At 32.3% G+C, this 20,862-nt stretch overlaps 5 protein-coding genes across 5 annotated transcripts; 3 read left to right on the top strand and 2 right to left on the bottom strand.

Moving 5' to 3' along the window:
- Nucleotides 1-694: 694 nt before the first annotated feature.
- On the top strand, nt 695-1,210 carry Tsp_07397 (hypothetical protein). Its single transcript, XM_003381687.1, has one exon. It carries the CDS (start codon nt 695-697, stop codon nt 1,208-1,210), a length of 516 nt encoding a protein of 171 aa, XP_003381735.1.
- A 633-nt stretch (nt 1,211-1,843) lies between these two features.
- On the top strand, nt 1,844-3,285 carry Tsp_07398 (hypothetical protein). Its single transcript, XM_003381686.1, is given in 4 exon segments — nt 1,844-1,892; nt 2,675-2,709; nt 3,034-3,177; nt 3,193-3,285. 4 exon segments carry the CDS (start codon nt 1,844-1,846, stop codon nt 3,283-3,285), a joined length of 321 nt encoding a protein of 106 aa, XP_003381734.1.
- Nucleotides 3,286-9,163: 5,878 nt separating this feature from the next.
- On the top strand, nt 9,164-10,184 carry Tsp_07399 (BR serine/threonine-protein kinase 2). The gene is made up of 7 exons (XM_003381685.1): nt 9,164-9,210; nt 9,267-9,300; nt 9,362-9,406; nt 9,470-9,640; nt 9,699-9,733; nt 9,969-10,020; nt 10,068-10,184. Exons 1-7 carry the CDS (start codon nt 9,164-9,166, stop codon nt 10,182-10,184), a joined length of 501 nt encoding a protein of 166 aa, XP_003381733.1.
- Nucleotides 10,185-13,498: 3,314 nt separating this feature from the next.
- Nucleotides 13,499-14,464, bottom strand: Tsp_07400 (protein rIII). The gene is made up of 6 exons (XM_003381684.1): nt 14,409-14,464; nt 14,238-14,352; nt 13,935-14,144; nt 13,842-13,914; nt 13,664-13,785; nt 13,499-13,570 (listed from the first exon to the last, which is right to left on the bottom strand). Exons 1-6 carry the CDS (start codon nt 14,462-14,464, stop codon nt 13,499-13,501), a joined length of 648 nt encoding a protein of 215 aa, XP_003381732.1.
- Nucleotides 14,465-15,706: 1,242 nt separating this feature from the next.
- Nucleotides 15,707-16,244, bottom strand: Tsp_07401 (hypothetical protein). The gene is made up of 2 exons (XM_003381683.1): nt 16,207-16,244; nt 15,707-15,797 (listed from the first exon to the last, which is right to left on the bottom strand). Exons 1-2 carry the CDS (start codon nt 16,242-16,244, stop codon nt 15,707-15,709), a joined length of 129 nt encoding a protein of 42 aa, XP_003381731.1.
- Between the last annotated feature and the right edge of the window lie 4,618 nt (nt 16,245-20,862).

The raw sequence follows: 20,862 nt of genomic DNA, 5'->3' as shown, positions 1-20,862 counted from the left end.
AACTAGCAGTACATGAACAATATGCGGGCATAAGCCATTTTATGTTCCTATAGGATCATTCATTACGTATTTACTCAAATTTTACGTTATTTCCACCTTGTATTAGACTATGCTAACCTGGGAGCGCACGGTTTGCATTTCCAGATATGTTTGCACTAGTTGCTAAGCTTACCATCAAATAAGGAATCACGTGATCATAGCTACTGTAAACTGCCTTTTCACAGCTTCCCCCCTCATTGCTTTACTTTCATTTTCATTTATGTATTTTATCTTTTCACTTGTTGCGGTTAGTTAGGGCTCTTACTTTGGTAAAGTTGTTATAGCTACATTCAGCTTTTCGATCTACGTCGTTGTCCGTTGTTATGAAGAAGGCTATAAGTATGAATGAATAATGTGGCAGCTTTAAAATATGGGTGAAAAATATCCATTATGCGGTAATTTATTGCTAAATATAATCGAATGTGGTGAATTTATGGTGGCCACTTTTGCATATGACCATACATTTTGACCATATGACCATTTGATCAGCAAAGTACGGTGTGAAGATTAACTGGATATATGGCGCAGAGTATAGTTATGCTCTGAAAGATGTGTTATATGCTGGCAAAAGTAGTGACGGACGCCAAATTGGTCTAGTAAACACCACTGTTGAGCAATTGCACATTCATTTGTGAATTCTAACAGAAACGTTTTTATGCACCATTATTTTGCATCATATTCAACTGTGCAATATTTTCTTGAGCATGGTCTAACAGCTATAGATACAGATTCTGCAAATTGCCGCGATGTACCATTATGTGTGCAGAAAACTAGAGGACGTGATGTTCACTCAACACTGGCTGCTTTTGAGTACAACAAAAAGGTAATCATGATCAAAGGTAATCATTCAAAGGAAGAAAGGACTGTTCTTCTGATGTCTTCAAGCCACACAAAGTTGAAAATAGACAACCAGAGAGATGATAAAAGAATAAACATTACCAATGACTATAAGTTTGGCAAAGAAGACGTGGATAGCATGGATGCAAAAATATATTACTTTTGCTTTAAAAGGAAGACCAAAAGATACACCATGCTAATTTTGTACCTCATCGTTGACGTGTGCATCAACAACGCATTCTTATTAATAAGCCACCAGCAAAGTTATCAGAAGACAAAGAAGCGTTTCATGAAAGAGCTTTCAGCACGCTGGTCAATCAACATATCGAAATGAGGTATCAGAATCAATAATCAATAATCTAACGCAATGACTGATTAATGAATAGTTATTGTTGCACTATTGTACTGTGAGATGGTCTCAATTTCAAGAATTAAAGCGAGAGGATAATTCAGATTCCAGTACAGTTGACTGCCGGTCATAATGCAGCACTTGTATGTCGATCTCAGGAGTTGTATGAGTTTCTTGCTCTGCTGACCAAAGAGTAAGGTGTAACAGAGACGTTACTTCAGCAACTGAAATCAAGAAACGCCACCACAAAAAAATTTAAGGAAAAACTCTATGCTGAAAAGAAGCAACGTGTTGAACAATATACCAATGATTATTAAATAAATGACCAAGTCGTCGTTTATGCCGGTCTTCACTGAGGATGATGCAATTCATTAAAGAACAAGCACATGTTAGCAAAATAAAATAAGTGGATAAAACGCAAAAAAATCTTTCTTATCTCAATCTATTGTGACATTTGAAACTGCGGCCAATTTTTTTAGTGGTTATCAAAATTGTATAGGAAATATATTGAAAATGAAACACAAAATATTGTAGCTCAGCACATTTTAATTTTCATTAATTGCAATGGAAAATTTTATTCTAAACTAAAGTTGATAATTTACTCTAACTCTGTTCAAGATGACGCGCTTGCGCAAAATACCGTCAAAAGAGATTTTTAATACCTCACGTATATTAAAATTTCGATGCGATTGAGATAAACATATCATTGCAGCCATTTATTATTTCAAAAATGCAAAGCTTTTAACAGAACACTTATTGTGATTGGCATTGAGCTTTCAGGTTGGATAATTTGTAAGTAAAGAAATGTTCATCTAGCTAGAAGCAGCAGAGCTGTTGAACTGCTGCTTTTGATTTCAAATTTGATTTCAACTGCTTTGATAAAATAGTTCAGAAAGTAACACGTTCATAGTTACGTTGATTTATCCCAAGTAGTTGTTAAGCTAAGGATGATTTTTAATAAAAACTATGGACAGTGGTCAATTTTTCAAATGCTGCAATTCTTCAGCCAATTACAGACTAGACGCGCCAGACAAAAGAGTTCTGAATTTTCATAAAAACAGTTTTTAGTCGAAATATTCTTTTGTAGATGTGTAAATTTAGTTTATATAATATTTTGATTTATACATTTAATGATTGATCAAAGCATTTTCAAAAATGTTATCAGCGCAACTTTTATGTTACTTTATTGTTCTCCTTAGTGAAGAAAATTATTTCATTTTTGTACAAAATTAGCACAATAACTTGAGCGAGTTTTAAAGAGAGATTACTTTTCTTATTTCTACATTGATTTACGGCAGACATTTCATCCTTAAAATTAGGAATGTTTTTCTCAATATACTCATTTCATTAGAAAATATGGAAATGCACAACTTTGTTTAGTACAACTAGCCTTTACTTTTCTGTTCAATTAACGTATCAACTACTCATTAATGTTTTAAAATATTGCAGCTTGCAGCAAAAACTTTCCGTCATTAACCTTCATAGTTTGACAAGCAGAAAATTAGAACTGAATATTCTGATGAATAATAAATCTTCATAAAATAGGATATAAATAATGCTAATAAAAATTTCAAAACATTAAAAATTACACTTAAAATTGTGGAAATTGAACATAAACGTTTTAACCAATGAAATGTTAAAAAATGTAGCCATTCACAATTATGAATTATTAGAAAATAAAATGTTTGAAGTTATCATCTAATAAAATCACGACTCTGGAGAAAAATTAAAAACATTCATGTAATATGAAATCACAGTAAAACAACTTTGAACTAATGAAACAATAAAATCAGTGAAATAATTTTCAGATTAACCCTTCGCAGGTCAAGTGGGGTACACTTTGTACCCCACCGCTGCTTTTGGCAAATATCTCTGCCGCACTGCTTTTTTTAATGCCAGATCTTTTTTTAGCTGAATTTTATACAATTCTACACGATATGATTTTTTCAAGCGTATATAATTAGTAGATCAGGAATTATAGCGATTTTGTTGTTGGGGTTGATTCTATTCCCCACCTAATCTTTCGTGATCTGGACTTTTCACCAATATTTGGAAGTTAAGTCACACTGGAAATTAAGTCACAAGTGCCCAAGAAAAAATGACCAGAAAACAGATTTCCAATGCTCCATCAGCCAAAAGTGGATATGCAGACAGCATGCATTTAGGGAAACATTGCATGCACGTAAAGTTTGTAGAAATTATGTTTGAACTAATTTGATTTGCTGACAGTTATAATCATTTATATTCAGAAAATTAATAAAAATCATTTGTTTTTCAAAAAAGCGACGCAATTACAAAAAATGTATGGGGTACATTTCATACTCCATTTGACCGTTTGAAGTTCAAATTTCACCTGACCTGCAAAGGGTTAATAAGAGAACGCAAGAGGAAATGTAATCGAATTCTATTATCCCTTTGTTTACATAATTTAGACAAAACCTGAGCATACATCACCACAAATTAAAATGAAATTTTATGGCTTTAGATACTTTACTTTTACAGACAAATATTTATATTTTATTTTACTGAAACGCTTTACATTCATATATGTTTTGCTTGAAATAATAAAAAACAATACATTTTAATAAATACAACTTCGGCACTCTGTTTCCACATTTTTACAGATTGAACAGTGAACATCTGCATCTATATGCAAAATAAGCACATACATACTCTAGAAAATTAAGACGCTTAAAGTAAAGAATACGTTTTGTAATATTATGTAAATGTCATTGAATATAGTAAAGGCAATATGCAATAGCGGCAGCAGTATTATGTACATAAAAAATGGTTATTTGTAATTAGTAAAAAATAATTTGAAATTATAATTTCATAAACTGTGGACATAAATTATATAAAACTGCAAGCGTACTATATTCATTTAAACAGTTTAAATTTTGAAGTTCTATGAAAAGCATGTCTGAATTGGTAATAACTTAATATTTTCTACTAAAATTACTGCTTTTATAGCTCAGAAGAAGCGTCACCATTGCAATTCAATTAGAACTTCAATGAATCTGCACCATGCAATTTAGAGGTATCGATAAGGAACTTTAAAAAATTACGTTTTGTTACTGATTATATTACTCTGCACAATAAAATGAGATTTCCACTTTTCAACATTTTTTACTGCTTCTATTGCATGTTATTGCCCTTTTTTAAATTAAAATTTGCTTTGAGTTGAAAAACCGAAAATTTATTGTCTGTTAAAAAATTGGCAAAAAGTTGGATGTAAATATAAATTGATTTTAACAAACGTGCACAGCTGATGCTTAATGTTTTTTTATAATTTCAAAATAATTTTGCTTGTTTTATTATATTAAAAATTCCAACTTAATAAATGCAATTCTTTCGAAACTCTAAAGCTGCATTCACCTTTGATATGAAAAATTATGATTCTATCCCAAATTTGTTATTATTGTAATATTATTTGAAATAATTTCATTGGATTCAAAATATTAAAAGCGTAGTTATTATTTATGTGATTTGAAGTTTTAAATATGGTATGATGTAGTGGAAAATGAATTGCTTTACAGCTAAATAAAGATGAATCTACAAAATGAAAAAAATGCATAAAATGAATACTATTTTATCAGTTTAATTCTTTTGCAATTGCTTTTTTATATTTCGAAAAGTGAAAAATAATTTTCATGCAAATATTTTGCGGAATGAATTCAAAGTTTTAAATATGCACTTCATTAATCATATTTTGCTTGTTGCAGAACCAACATTTAAAATCTTAATTTAAATTTTGCATGAAATTAATATTTAAAATGCAGATTATATAGATTTACAAATGAAGCAAGGCTGTATTAATTTTATTGTATAAGATGAAAGTTCGTTCCTCAAAAAATTTTATTTGCGAAAGCAGCACATGTTACAGAAAATTATGATAAAATTATCATTAAATTTAATTTGTATAAATGATTCATGTATAATAAAGCAAATGTAATATTTCAGTTTATCGAAACAAGCTCAATGATTCCAATTTTGAGAGAAATTAAAATATTTCGCAATTTAATTAATTAATTTAAATTTCAACAAGCTTACCAATAAAAATACTTACCAATGACTTCAACAGATAATTATGTTTATGCTTATTTATTAATAGACTTCTGTATATGCATATAAGGATATTTTGAACCATCATTTTGCAGAAGTCGAGTAACAATAATTTTGATTTAAAAGCACTGTAAAATAAGTCCTTATTGATTGATATCGTCCCATGTGTCAATGCATAATCTGCGTGATGGCAGTTTCCTCGCCTTTCGCTTTGCGACAACTAACGATGCCTGCTTAATATTGATTTGTTCAGACACAACATGTGCGCTTATTCAAGTGAGCATGCGTTGTTCGATTGGTTATGTTTTGCAGCTTTGCAGAACAGACCTTTACTAGATTCAATGACATGGTGGCTTTTTCACCAAGCAAAGAAGGCGGAAGTCTGTGGCAATAGGTCTGGTGAACAGCATGGTAGCTTCCAAGATTGCCCCATTTCCTATGCTGGAATATGCTAATATCAAAATATACTTTTTAATTTCACAAACAAATTAAAAATACTGTAATTGTTGCTTGTTTATTATGGTCAATATGACGAACACCGTTAACAATATTCCATCGCGAGATGTTTACCAATTTGTTGGACCATATAGATTGGAAAAAACATTAGGAAAAGGTCAAACTGGTAAGAAATATTCTTGCTTGTTACATTTTGCTTAACAAACTGTTTTACTAACTACTCAAAAAGCTGAGTGTCAATAAATCTCATTTTATACCAAAGCTGCTTATTTGGCCTTGCTAATAAATACAAATAGGGGATGAGTTTTACTGCATTTGCAATGCAGAAATAGGTCGATAAAATTTTTACTTGCTTTTTATACAAAAAAATTCAGTTTGTTCATTTTAATAATGAATTTCAACCAAATCTTGTGATTAAATGAAGATTCATTTTTCAAATAAAATATGTATTACTGTGTTTAGTGATATTCAAATTTGCTATGATGTTGTAGGTTTCATTTGTTTTATGACAGAAATGTTAAAATGTTACGAGTAATTACAGATATTAAAATTTCCTGTCTTTCAAAAAATAAAATATAAAACTGATTGATTGATTGATTGATCGACCCAGAATTTTCCAAAGGCAGAGAAAGGATGATTTTACATTTTGTGCAGTTTGTTTTCATTTCATCAAAATTAATTAAGAATTGATTGGAAGCTATGCTATATTTTATTTCAGAATTCTTGATAAAATTCGCTTTTTTACATTTAATTCTTTTTTATATTTGATAATATTATTACTTCATTAATGAAACTTTCATATAATTCCAGAATTAAATTTTCTAATGATCTATGATGAACAGTTTATGTATTGTATAATTTAAAAATATTTTTGCAAAATATTTATGATTTAAACATTGGATGTAGTATTTACATGTTACAAATAATTAGTTTATATTACAGCATCCAGTATCAGAGAGTAAATTCAGCATTTTCAAAAGCATTACAGGCGTGAGTAAATTAAACAAAAATTTTCATAGTACAAAGTGCATAAGTGAAATGAATTTTAAATATTGCTACGTATGAGTAAAATACAAAGTCGTATTATTCAATTAGTTAATTCTTTAATGTGAAATATATCTTAAAATGAATAAAATTAAATGAACACCATTTTTGCGTCAAGCATAAATACATTGCAGTTGCTTGAACAGTTGCTAAATCTTGAAAACGCGTTCTCAAAAATACAAGTATGGTGTTTTATTAAGAAATGGAATAATTTGTTTCAATTATACGATTTCTATAAATTAAAAGTAGCTTCAATCAAACCAGTAATTGAAAAAATGCTTATCATTAAGTCTCTAAAAATCTTATCATTAAAACTCTTTATTTTCATAAATGCATTATTCATATGTCTTGTTATTAAATGCAAAATTTTGTAATTTGAACAGCGTTATTTTTAGATTTGTTTTTTTTTATTCATTTTAACAATACAATATTATTAGTGTTAGTAGTATTTTAATATAAAAGTATAAGTTTATGAATTGTTTGAACTGAAATTATATGAAAAGCATTTTATAATTAAATTTGAAATTCAATTTTATAAAGAACATCATTGGTTTTATACTGCTGTTATTTTATTCAGATTGCAATCTTTAACTTTAACCAGAAATTTCTGTTTCCGTTGAAATGGGATTCATTAATTATTACTAAACTATGTGAGCTAAGCTTTTAAAACTGCTTTTTGTAATGATAAATTAATAAAATTCATATTGTAACCACAGTATCAATTGTAATGCAATGATTTTTATAAGATTAGTTTTATTGATGAAAATTTCTCTTATAAATCAATTTTCATAATACAGGAAATAATACAACAAATATTAAGAAGAAAGAAATTTAAGTGACAGTCTTGGTAATTTATGCAAATGCAGTAAAATGAAAAAATTAGCAAACATACTCTAATGATTTGAGAAGACAAATTTTTACGGTTTGGTTGTGCTAATGATTTTCAGTGAAGTGCTGCTGCAGATAAATGCTGATCAAAATAATATCAGGCGTAAATAAAAAGTAATATAAGCTATCATCACAGAATAAATTTTCATTACAAATAAAAGCATTCGATTGAACTTAAAATTGCATCTTTGTGCTGAAAAATCAATAATGAAAGTGTCACGCTCGATTATTAAACAAATTATCGATTTGTCAGTATGCTATTTCTTTGTCAGTGTTTCCAACAATAATAATATGCTTTGCAAGTAAATTCAAAAGAATATTTGCGATTATATTAAATAATTTAATCCCTGTAAATCAATGAGAAACAATGGAATGAAAAAAATCATTCTGTAACCGCAATGTTTGACAAATTGTTTTAAACAACTCTTGCAGCTTTTCATTTTCTACCTCTACTTCACTATTGTTCAAACTGTTCCAACTTCTTATCTAATTTAAATTTTATAACATACCGTATATTAACAACAATAAAATTACTGGCTGTAACTAACAAAATGATACAAAAGCAGAACAAACAATACTTTGTTAAAATTTACATTGCAGTGCTGTCATTCGTCTGTTTTTGTTAACGTCAATTTCAAGTACACCTTCTGAACATGATCACTTCAAAGAAATATTTATTTGCAATTTTTCTGTTCATTTTGAAATTCAATAACTTTAAAATAAATGTCTTTTTTTAGGATTAGTGAAATTGGGCACGCATTATGCTAGTGGAAGAAAGGTGGCCATCAAAATTGTCAGAAAAGAAAAACTTTCCGAATCAGTATTAATAAAAGTAAATTCTTGTTTACGCTGAAGTTTGCTTTATTTCGGCTAAAGTTATTTGTCGGTTTAAAATTGCTCAATTGAAAGCTTACGCAACTGACAGCAGTTAATAAAATTATATTAAAGAAAGAATAATATTTTTGTTCATTTCAAAAGATCTTTGCTTGTTTATTTTATTTTGCTTAACATTTCTTGTCAATTTATTCAATTTGTATAGGTCGAACGTGAAATTGCCGTAATGAAGTTGATCGATCATCCGTATATTTTACGCTTGTATGACGTGTACGAAAATCAAAAGTTTTTGTGAGTGATTTTTTGTCAACGAAAAAAAATATATACTTCCTACGTTATAATTTTGAAATTGTAAAGCGTTTCTATTGAGAAACTTTATTTTTAGATATTTAATTCTGGAATATGTTAGCGGTGGCGAACTGTTTGATTATCTTGTGAGAAAAGGTCGCTTGCCAATAAAAGAAGCCAAAAAAATATTTCGGCAAATTGTGTGCGCTTTGGATTATTGTCATGCTCAAAATATTTGGTAAAAGCTGCCTAATCGGAGTATTATTGCTAATACAATAAGGCACATTTTTAAACAGTCACAGGGATTTGAAGCCAGAAAATTTACTTCTGGATGAAAGGAACAATATTAAAATTGCTGATTTTGGAATGGCCTCTTTGCAAGTGGAAGGTTCAATGTTGGAAACGAGCTGCGGGTAATTGTGCTCTTTTGATTTTGATCGGCTGAATTAGTTTCCCCTTTGACATTTAGCTCTCCGCACTACGCCTGTCCAGAAGTTATCCGGGTAAGATCGGCAATTCAAAATACAATTTACATCGCACACATAAATTGATTTTATAATGCAGGGTGAAAAGTATGACGGCAAAAAAGCAGATGTCTGGAGCTGCGGGGTTATTCTCTATGCCTTACTTGTTGTAAGTATGCTTTTCAGATTGATCAGATTGAATTTTCAGGCTCTTTCATTTTTCATTTCAAAGGGTGCTCTTCCTTTTGATGATGACAACTTGAGACATTTGCTGGAAAAAGTGAAAAGAGGCGTTTTCCACATTCCTCATTTCGTGCCTCCGGATTGTCAAAGTCTTCTTCGCGGTATGATAGAAGTAAACGTTGCAAAGCGAATGTCAGTAAGAAACTTTTGCCATGTTTAAATTAAATAATGACTAAATTTTATCTGTTTTTCAGTTAGACGATGTTTTCCGACATCCTTGGGTCACAGGGTAATTTCCATTTGCTTTTGCTATATTGTTTTTACAGTAGGAAAGTGTAAAATGAAGTTTTGCATTTTTAATGGAAAATGTTAATTTTTTTACGCTTGTAATTGTCTATTATCATGCAAATGGACAATTAAAGCAACAATAAATTCTAAGATCTGTATATTATATATACACTGATACTATACACGAGGTGAAATTTTAAACGGTGAAATGTACATTTTCTAAACATCAATTATAGTGGATCTAAATGTGCATTTCAAAGAGTTGCACCGTTATTCAAAATGGTTCAGGTAAAAAAATATGTTAAAAATATAAATGATTTACAAACCATATTTAGACACTTGTAATTCCTACTGAAAGTGATATTGATCCGGATGTACTTCGACATATGACAAGTTTAGGATGTTTCGGAGATCGTTCTTCATTGATTGAACAACTGTTGAACAATAAGTAAATTTATATTCCATTATTATTTTAATCAATTCACAGAAGAAGCAAGGACAGTTATACTTTTTATTGCTATTTATTATAAAAAATTTTCTATTAACATTGAGTCATTTATTAATTTTTCATCATATTTAAATTTGCACGAATGTAATAAAAGTTGCTAGTTTTACTTTGCTTTAAGGCATAATGCAGAAAAAGTCATATATTTTGTATTGTTGGATCGAAAAATGAAAAGGCCTGTTTCAGAAGATGATGATCCAAATTGTTTGAAACTTGTAAAAACTAACGCAGATCCACCAAGAAAGCGCATGGATTTTTCAAGAAACGTCTAGTAATACATAAAATATGCTTTGTAATAGAAAAGAAAAAATAAGAGACAAAATTTCACTGCTTTTAGTCAAAATTTCAGCTGCATAAGCGATGGCTCTCCTGCAAATCATTCAGCTGACTTTCGGTAATAATAGTTCCATTTTTTTTGGTTATTTTTATTAAATTGGGCAATATTTCAGACGGGCCAGTGGAAATGAAGTCTATTTTCCATCTTCTCCCGTTGTCATGCCAAGAGGACGACAGCATTCTAGAGAGAATATGTTTCTTTCACCTCGAAATTTTGCCAAAAGTAGAGGAAAGGTGGTGTCCAAACCAAATGAATTTCTCTCAAATGAAAATATTCAAAATTCACCAACTGATCGTACAACCGTTCTCCCTTCTACATTTTCATCATCAATGGTGGATCAAAATTGGCGCATGCGATTGCAAAATTTAAAAGCATCATTCACTGGTTCTCCGCACCTCAGCACTAGCAGTATAATTTATTAATTGATATTATATACAATAAATTAATGCATTATTCACTTTCATTATTTAAATAATAATTTGCATAATTTATTACAAACATTTTGCATATTTTGAATTTGCTTATTTTCAAGTTAAATTACAACAATCAATTGAGAGTATTTCAACAAAGCATTTTAATAAAAGTGGAATACAATTTCTGATAATATTTAAAACATTGCAAAAGTAGTGCAATAATAAAAGAATGTAATGATAAACTTATTTTTTCAGTTAAACCTAGCTCAGAAGACAGCGTGGTATTAGAGACTGCTGAGTAAGGAAATTCAATGTTAAATTTTATTATTGCAAAAAGTTTTCGTGATTTCAGCTTAGTGAAACGATCCTGGTTTGATAATCTTACGAAAAGTCGATCCGAAATGGAGAAAGAAGATGAACTGTACCTGCCTATTCAGGGAGCATCGTTGAATTCAGTCAAAACGATTCTAACTCGGGCCTTTCTTACGGTAAAATTTACACAATTTAAAAATAAGATCAAACTTGTTAAAAATTGACATTTTTAGATAAACGGGCTAAGTCACACTGTTACTGGACCATCGTTGTTTTCTGTTCATTTAAGAAATTGTGGCAAGACAAAGCTTCTTTCAAGAACAGTAAAAATAGATGTAAATTTTTTAATTTTATTTCTTTTGTTATTTTAAAAATTTATTCATTTGTTTATATGAAAATATAGCTGAAGCAAAAAGTTTAGATAAATGTACAAATGCTTGATTTATCTGTTATTATTAATCAAGATGTTACTTTAAGTAATTAAATATTGTAATGAAATATGTTCAACGAAATATTCCAATTTACAAGTCAAATAAGTATAAAAAGTTACCAATTTAGGTGAACGTTATGAAAACTGGTGAGCTGGATAATTCTGATAATGGAGAAAGCCAGTTTATTATAAAATTTACCTTGATTGCAGGTATTGAAGTGTTGTGCATATGTAAATGAAATTTCGTATTGCAATTTTTCATACTCAAGTTTTAGGTTCCCGGCAAAAGTTTTGTCGCTTTGTCGACCACATTAGTGCGGTGGTGAAGTCGTTCAACAAATTTTGCTCTGACATGGAAATACCATGCCTTGTCAAACCAAGACGACTATTTGGCTCGAGTGTATCGTCTTTTGACTCAAATGAATATCTATTTGAATGAACACATTTCTGTCACATTTCAAATTTGCATCTAAACAAAACATCTAAGCAAAACAACAAGCATTATGCATATATAAGTATGACTGCACAAGATCATTTGGAAAAACATTGAAAAAAATAAATCAGTGTTTTAAACAATATTCATTTAATATCTAATAATAAAATAAATACATAAAATCAAAATCTTCAAAATATTACTCTAGCAAAATATACATTTCAAATTATTCAAAATGATAAATTACGAATGATTCTACTCGTCTTAAACGTAAAACGTTAAAGAGAATAAAAGTTGAATAAAAAAAGTTTGCAGAATTTAGTTACCATCCATTGCGCCCCTATCTACGGCAGATAGTTTTCCAATATGGCAGGGGTACCACAGGTGGACAACAATCTTTTTTGTAAAATCGTTCAATTAAATCTAAAATGATTTCTATTGAAATAATTTTGCTCTCATTTCTACTCATCAGATCACATATATGATATGCTACTCATGTTTGAATCTATTAATTACTGGTCATTATATTATTATATTATTTGTGTAATTTATCATTAAAATGTTTGCAATTTCGTTGTGCTTTGTTGTTGTTTTTTGTAGAAGCAATTTTTCAGCATGTCGAATGCAGATTGGCACTCCGTCGACCAATGACATTTGGCATCCTTTTTGAACAGCCAGTTCAATAGGGACGTGATGATCGACAATCTTTTTTTAAATCTTCCTGCAATAAGTGTAAAATGACAATGAGGATTTTCAATATAAACATGATGCTTGCGTAAAACTCTTTATTAGACAGAAGAATATACTAGTCAAAAATAGTTGATGAATATGACAGAAATAAAAAAGTAAAAAACGAGGTAGAGAACAGAAAAACACACTGATAAACGAGATTCAAACGAATATGTATATATATAAGCTTATGAAATAACAGAGCAGCTCCACTGGTTTCAGAAAATCAAGGGATTCTGCCGTGGCCTTTATCATTTCTTTTTGTAAAGTGCGCAAAAATGTTTTGATTTAAAAAGACTAGGAATAAGTTTCAAAATTCTATGCGATGAATTATATACAGTAATTGATGCAAGAGTCGTCTTTCCAAAAAACGTAAACCAGAGTAAAATTACACAGAAAACACAATTACAATGAGACGATGAAGCCAGCCAGAGCGTTGGACAACCTGGAGGCAATCACTCAGAACAGATATGATACCATAAGGAAAGCTAGTTTTCTTTTTATCTGCCTCATCCAGTAACCACTACCCATGTCTATGCTCAAGAAACATTTCATGGGCTGCAGGACTTTTCGTGTGTCATCAAATTTCAAAAAGGGTTGTCCATCTTTAAACGGTTTTGATTTTCATCGGAGTTTTCAGGGCTGCTGAAACGTCAGCAGCGGTTAGTCGACGCAGAATCTGAATGATCCGTCCTTCTTTTTCATAGGAACCATCGGGTAAGACCACGGTTATGATGATGGCTCACAAAGCCAATTTTGGTGCATTTCCTACATCAATTGCTTCACCATGTGCCGCTGATGGTACGTCAGCCGCTGCAGAGGCCTCTTCATGAGATGAGTTTCTTTCGTTTTGATAAAGTGGCAGGTGATGTTGGAGTTCCTTTCGTAACACTCCTAATACTAATACAGTAACAATTTCATTTAGCAGCTGTCAGTAGGCATCAGAGCACTGTTCTTTCCAAGGCAACATTTGCATGCCCTGATAATCTTCTTCTGGTTCAGTCGATGGTGCTCAAGTGGCCGCTGAGCAGAGGATTATTCACAATGGTAAACAGCCTTTGCCTCACTTCTAATCGAGGGGACGGTGTTAGAGACAGGCACTGGCGATGATACCACGTGAATATTTTGTGCATTTCATTTGCATCCATTTCTGAACTATCTGATGAATTCGGTGGTCCGCTGATGATTGAAATGATCCCATCGGTGGTATTCTGAAATTCACTGGGAAGCGGCGATCGCCTTAGACACTCTGCCTGAATTTTTAAGTTCTATTGACATTTTCTGATTTCGATTTCTGAGTCAATCAATCTCCATCTTCAATCGATTCTTTAGTGAAGTCACTGAACTGCTAGCTGTTCTTGGTTAGGTATTCCACTGGACGTGTCGCACCACAGCAGACCCGACTGACTTACTGCTTGTTTGTTTCGCTGACGGCAAACGGCCTTTTCGTGAGAACCGACGCTCAAAGTGGCTAGTGTTTGTGATAGGCAGTTTTACTCACCCCCTCTGTGAAGTACCTCCTTATCCACAGTGGCGTCAGAGAGGAGATCACGCGGGCTGGAAGCGAAGTCATCCAGGATGGTTTGTTCCACTTAGGACGCAGCGCATGGTGACCAAGAGAATGGCATCAGCGTCCAATGAGAAAACATGGTGAAATCGGCGTCCTTCGTGGATCTTCATCGAACGTTATGAGCTGCAAGAACTGTTAAACTTTCTTTAACCAGTGCTTCAGGTCAGTTCAGGGACTGAAATCCTCAGTGCAGCAGTAGCATCAAAATTGCGGTGAAATTTCCATGAACTGTTTTGGGACTGGTGCTGATCTCACCGCAGTCGCCAACGTAGCATTTCACGCGTTACGCTGACACGTTCCAACTGTGACGTCAAAACAATAGCATACTGTACTAATACTAATATTAAGGTACGTAATGAAGACCGTAATTTGAGCAGATTTTTGATCAACCGTTAAAATTAGAAGCTGAATATTTTAATTCATTTTAATAAAAATAAACTTGAACAATAAAATGAATAATAAAAAATGAAGAAGAAAATAAAATAAGATGCTATGATGATATATAAATATATTCCTGTTAGTGATTATTAGCATCCACTTAAAGAAATTTATTTTAATGTAGTTCTAATTTCCAGAGTGTTTGCAGTTATAATATATATATTTAGACAAAGTGACGTATGAAAACTGTATTAACATAGTTGCTGTAAACTGAGGTACAGTATGCACCTGATTATTTTCAAGACGGTAATAAAGATACATAGTGAATCTGGTAGACTCACGTGGTGGTCACTGGTTGCGTGACGTGTCTGGTTGTTTTGTGCCTCGGGGTTAGTCAATTGTGTTACTGCCTCAGTGTCAGTGTTTTTTTCCCACGTGTTTGAGTTTTGCATTGAATATACGGTGTGAGCAATAAACTGAGCTTTTTTGATTCAGGTTCTGTTGTACATGGGAGACAATTGCGTGGGGACGAAAGACAGAACTGGCTTTTGTTGTTGTAAATTAATCCAAATTAAATGATCTATTGTAAAATAATTGCTGGCGCACCTAATGGCTCTGTACCTGAATGCAGGACATAATTGCTTTCTGTAGTCTCGGAAGTTTGACTGAGTGAGCAGGGAGAAGTTCGTGATCTATGAGTCATGCCAATGATAAACATACTGTTTTGTGCCTTTGTTTTTTAATTTATTGTATTGTGACATCTCCTTGCACGTTCGTATCTGTTCCTTAGCTTGCACCTTCGTTCAATAGACTGTGTGTTTATACTAGTCTGTACTGCTTTGTACCACGCTCAGAAGTGAACGCGATTCAGATTTCAGTTAGGTAAGCATTGTTGGTTTGACCAACCGCTGAATAGAAATTACTGTACACCGGCTCACAGGCGACAACGGTTTTGTCGCTAACAATTATTTTTGTTCAGAATCATACATTAGAAGCGACCGCATCATTTATATTTTTCCGCATGTCACATGCAAATTCACACCTCTTCATCCCCATTGTGATAAACTGAATATGTAACATCGGCAATTGCAACGTTTGATCTCATTACTTCAGTGTTCGCTGTTCCATACATTCATTTTTTACTATGCCTGCATATTATTAATATGGTGGAGGTGGCCTATGAATAGAAAATAGTATGCATAGATGGATTTTATCTTTAATCAAACGTAATATTCACAACAAAATGTAGTGCAACAGCTGACCCAAAATCTGTAATATTGCTGATTTTGTTTACATACCTACCATACATTTTTACATACATACATTTTTGCCAAAAATTATACATTTTTACCATATTCTGTACTAACCATACCAATGCACCATACCATTTTCTGTTTGCATACATACGTTTTGGCTGAAAATACTGAAAATTACCGTATAATTAACTACAGGGAATTTTTTTCGGCCAAAATCTTATGCACTTAACGAAGTTCGACTGTATTTTATATGAAATGTATGAACGTCAAACAGGATTTTTCATACAAACAGGAAACCTCATCGACATGTATAAAATACATATATGGATGTTTTGTAACAAAAGAAACTTTGTAAATATTAAAGTAAAATTCTTGGATTGCAAATAAGAAAGATTTAAGTAGAACACTCCCAGTAAAATCAAGAAATTCATCAGATGCTAACAATTTAGTATTTGTCACTCCTTGGTTAAGCTTGAAAGCTGCAACTGTGAACAATTTGTCACTTGTGCATTTTCCCTTGTATTAAAATCGCCTTTACCAACATATGTGATGTGACGAGAAAAGCGAAGAATGTTTGACAAAGGCATATGCGTCTAATCATGCGTAAAATTAAGGGAAATTGCGAGCTAACACGTAACGTTAGCATTAGTGCCATTTGTAACCCGGAAATTGGGAGTGTTGCTACAACATTCCAGATTTTTCAAACAGATTATTTAGTATTCTGATATTACACCCGGAAGTTAACATCCAATCTTGATATATTTCAACAGGCAACAAATTTATTTACAACAGTCAGAGCAGATTTATATATCAGGAGGGAAATCTCTACTAGACCATTGTTGGCTGTTCTTTACTGTTCTTACTGCTGCTGATGGTTGGTGAAAAATAAAAATCACTATTTAAGTTATTTTTTGTATTCTTTCTTCTGAATTGTGACTATCGCATTTGATATAACGTCACTTTAGTACAATAAAATATAGAATAATGATAAAAATTATTTTCGGGAATGCTGATCATGAAAAAGTATAAACTTCACCACAAATAATATATTTAAATAAACAGAATTTCAATGAATGACAAAACTTCAAACAAACAATAAAATTTTGGAATAATAAATATTTCCATTTTTATGTTACGCCCACTATTATTAAAGTTACGTAATCCTAAATGGAATATTTGATCCAATGAAAGGAAAGAATATTTCAGATATTCACATCTGAAGAGTTTGAATCAATGAGCAATTGGACAAGGAAGACCAATACGACAAAGATTTGACGGTCCAATAAAATAGCGTGGGCAAAGACCAATAAGAGAAAAGTGGGACCGAGTAGTACCAAACCCATACCTACACCTAAGTATTAGTACTGGAGGTTTTTTGCTTGGGCGGCAGAGTTGGGAAGCGGTAGTGTAGTTACTTCTGTTCATCTTATATCTTTTGCTATATGCTAGAATAGTAAACTGTGATAGTGTTGTGCGTAATTGCGTTGTATAGTGACTGCACTGAATGATAACAAAAGAGAACTGACATTTGTGAATATTGTAGGTTCCACACTTTACCAAGAATAACCATTTAGAACTCACCCTGAATTTATTGATAACGCTGCACCTAGGAACATACTGCAGAATTTTACGTGTAACGGTGTTTCCAGAAAGTTGAATAGTTCCTGCTAGTGAGAAAACCCAAAGATGTCAAGGTAGCCAATTGGAACAACCCATCAAAGCGCTCCAGGAAATGAAGCAGCCACTGTTAACCATTTATTGTTTGCCCGGCAGCAGTTTGCAACGCTCGATTGTAGTGCCTGAATTCAGTTCAATAGAGAATTTAAGGATGATTTCATGTGCACCCTGCGTCATACCAGGTCTTTCACCGAAGTAGAATGGAGTGAATCAAGATTTATAATAATGTCGACATCTAGTAATCTATAGAATGATGCACCTACACTAGCTGTTCTGACACGAAATATATATATATGTATGTTTAGAAATATATATAAAAGTAAGGAGAAGTTGTTGATATTTTGTTCTGTCTTTCGCATCTAACATCAACACATGGAGGAATAAGCAGTTTTGCAGCATTTCATAAAAGGTGAAAAGAGGGCATCTATACCAAGTGTTGACGGGCCAACTTAAAGGCCATTTATTGCACAACTACTGAACAGCTTCTGATGAAAATCTGCAAACAACTATGTTTAATAAATGTGAATGTGCAACTTTCAAAAAAGTAAAAATTCCTTTAAAAACGAATCTCTGTTTTTGGCAAAACAGGGAAGACAATAGCACGGGAAATTTCACTTAGCACTTTTCAGTTGCAATTATAAAAATAAAAGTTTTGAAAATGTGAAAAGATAAAAATCACAAAAAGTATAAACTTCATTAATAATATATTAGAAAACAAAATTTCAATGAATGATGCATTAATTTTGATAAAACCAAACTCAGTATAATTTTGGAATAAAAAAAATTTCCCTATTACGTCATTACTATTCAAGTTGCGCAGTCGTTTATGGGGATATTTGAAACAAATGAAATGAAAAAATATTACATCTAATCACAATTGAAAAGTTTGCATCAATGAGCAGTCACATAAAGAAAACCAATAAAACTACGATTTGAAGGTTCAATAAGATAGCTGTTCACTATTTTGGAAAATTACGGAGCTAATCTAGTAAATAAAGCAATCTTCATTGTCATACACAGCAATTCTCCCCTTAACGCGGTTCCACAATGGCGCTGTTTGTGAAAAGCATGTCACGTGGCTCATTTTTGTGCATTCATCAGCAACTTCCGTATTGCGTGATTTATTTAACAACAACTCTCATGTCACTTGATTTATCTGATATCTGATGAATCTCTCAGTCAATTCCGGGCCTTGTTTTCTGTCAAAATTTATATGTTTTTCAGTAAGGTCTGGATGGATTTTGTCAATTATGCACAGATGAATAAATGTCAGTCGATGATTCAATTTTTGAATTAAAACAACGTGAATGAGAATGTTCAAATCATTAGATGAAGCAGCGCCTTCAGATCAGACCAGCTATGATAAAGTAAATGTTATTTTTAGTTTTACAAACTTTATTATGAGATATCATTACAATGACATAAACAAACAAAAAAGCACAAAGCTATCGAGTAGGCACAGCAAAACAAAATAGCCATTACTACAACTGCAAACGCAAGCAAGCACAATTCTGACTCTTCAGGGTGCAGTTCTTCACACACACGTGATGAAACATTACCATCTGTAAATAATCAGCTTCAACTTGCGTTTCAGTTTTTCTCTTCTTAAACATTTTTTGTTGCTATCAGCAATGGAGGCAGCTACTGCTGAAAACAGGAAACAAAAAAGCCAATGATGTTATCAGAGGAGATGATCATTTTAATTATCATTTTCCTCATCAAAAAAGAGGCAGCAGCTCATTCATTAGATTCCAACTTCACCTCTACAATTATAGCTCCTTTTTCAAAATCGAGGTAGCGTGGACTGAATACCAGAAATGTGTTTTTTTACTAACGATGATTCAACATTCAGCAAAGCTGCTGGCTTCTTAGCCTTGTTGGCTCTTTGAACTCCTTCTTTGCTGCTTTGCCTTTTTCACTTCTACTGTAGTTTTTTGCTTCTTGATTGACTTTTCTAGCTTTTCATTTAGCGTTTACAGCCCATTCTTTAGCATCTTGGCGTCTGGTTGACTTCTACAATTCATCCTTAGCATTCACGCTTCAATGAATTCATCTTTCTTCAGGCTTTTAGCCTGTTCTTCAGCCTTTTTCGTTTGCGTGCAACTTTTCATTTCCTCTATGAAGTTTTCTTGCTTCTTCTTTGGCATATTTCTTTCCTCTTCAGCCTTTCTAGCTTTTGATTTAGCGTTTGCAGCTTATTCTTTAGCATTTTGGCGTCTGGTTGACTTCTACAATTCGTCCTTAGCATTTCTGCATTTTCTACAGCCTTTTCACTTCTTTGTCGTTTTCACTTCTACTTCGACCTTTTTAGCTTCTTCTTTAGCCTTTTTCGTTTCCGTACAACTTTTTACTTCCTCGATGTAGTTTGGTTACTTCTATTTTGACCTTTTCCTTTCTTCAGCCTTTCAGGTTTCTGCTTTAGCGTTTTCAGGTTATTCCGTAGCATTTTTAGCGTCTTTTTGGCATTTTCCCTTCACTCTTGAACTTTTTGCTTTTTCTTTAGCTTTTTCATTTCTTTGCATTTTCACTTCTTCTTTAATCTTTTCACTACCTGTATAGCTTTTTACGCTTCTTCTTCTGAATTTCTGGCTTTCGCTTTCACCTTTTAGCTTATTCTTTAGCGTTTTCGCTTCTGTTTGCCCCTTTCGTTTCTTATTTTGCAGTTATAACTTCTGTTTTGACCTTCTTTGCTTCTTCTGGGCAACCAGTATGCTTGTACACAATATTCCTAACGCCCTATTTGAAACCAACAAAGCAAAGCGATCTGTTTTTCATCTTCCGCAGTAATTCAGACTCAGCAAACATGTCTCTAGCGGTGAATAGTTTATTCCTCTTTGTGGTGCCATGCCAAGTTAAAAATGTTCATAACTGAGCCGGCTAGTATGTAACACAACGAATGATCAGTTGAGTGAGGGTGTGTGCAAAGCAGTCTAATTTCTTCTGTTATTCCAGAAAGAAGTGTAAATAAGGGAACTTACATACTAAGTGGAAAGTTTAGTGATCTCTTTCCGTTTAGGAGATCAATGATGATCTTTTTAATTTAACCATATTCTGACGGTATCAGTAGGGAAAACAATTCTTCTATAGCAG

This window comes from Trichinella spiralis (genome assembly GCF_000181795.1).
Source record: "Trichinella spiralis strain ISS 195 chromosome Unknown Scfld1, whole genome shotgun sequence".
Taxonomy (NCBI): Eukaryota; Metazoa; Nematoda; class Enoplea; order Trichinellida; family Trichinellidae; genus Trichinella; species Trichinella spiralis.
Note: the sequence above shows the minus strand (reverse complement) of the source record. Positions and strands in the feature narration are given on the sequence as shown.

Bases quoted from the DNA above. Each gene is read 5' to 3' on its own strand.
- Tsp_07397 (XM_003381687.1), top strand. From the start codon at position 695: ATGCACCATTATTTTGCATCATATTCAACTGTGCAATATTTTCTTGAG.
- Tsp_07398 (XM_003381686.1), top strand. From the start codon at position 1,844: ATGACGCGCTTGCGCAAAATACCGTCAAAAGAGATTTTTAATACCTCA. The intron at 1,893-2,674 runs GTATATTAAAAT...AAAATATTGCAG, and splicing joins AGAGATTTTTAATACCTCAC to CTTGCAGCAAAAACTTTCCG. The intron at 2,710-3,033 runs GTTTGACAAGCA...AATAATTTTCAG, and splicing joins TTCCGTCATTAACCTTCATA to ATTAACCCTTCGCAGGTCAA.
- Tsp_07399 (XM_003381685.1), top strand. From the start codon at position 9,164: ATGGCCTCTTTGCAAGTGGAAGGTTCAATGTTGGAAACGAGCTGCGG. The intron at 9,301-9,361 runs GTAAGATCGGCA...TTTATAATGCAG, and splicing joins CCTGTCCAGAAGTTATCCGG to GGTGAAAAGTATGACGGCAA. The intron at 9,734-9,968 runs GTAATTTCCATT...CATCAATTATAG, and splicing joins CGACATCCTTGGGTCACAGG to TGGATCTAAATGTGCATTTC.
- Tsp_07400 (XM_003381684.1), bottom strand. From the start codon at position 14,464: ATGACTTCGCTTCCAGCCCGCGTGATCTCCTCTCTGACGCCACTGTGG. The intron at 14,353-14,408 runs GTACTTCACAGA...AGCCACTTTGAG, and splicing joins ACGCCACTGTGGATAAGGAG to CGTCGGTTCTCACGAAAAGG. The intron at 13,786-13,841 runs GTGCTCTGATGC...TATTAGTATTAG, and splicing joins ATGTTGCCTTGGAAAGAACA to GAGTGTTACGAAAGGAACTC.
- Tsp_07401 (XM_003381683.1), bottom strand. From the start codon at position 16,244: ATGTATGCAAACAGAAAATGGTATGGTGCATTGGTATG. The intron at 15,798-16,206 runs GTTAGTACAGAA...AATAATTGTTAG, and splicing joins TGGTATGGTGCATTGGTATG to CGACAAAACCGTTGTCGCCT.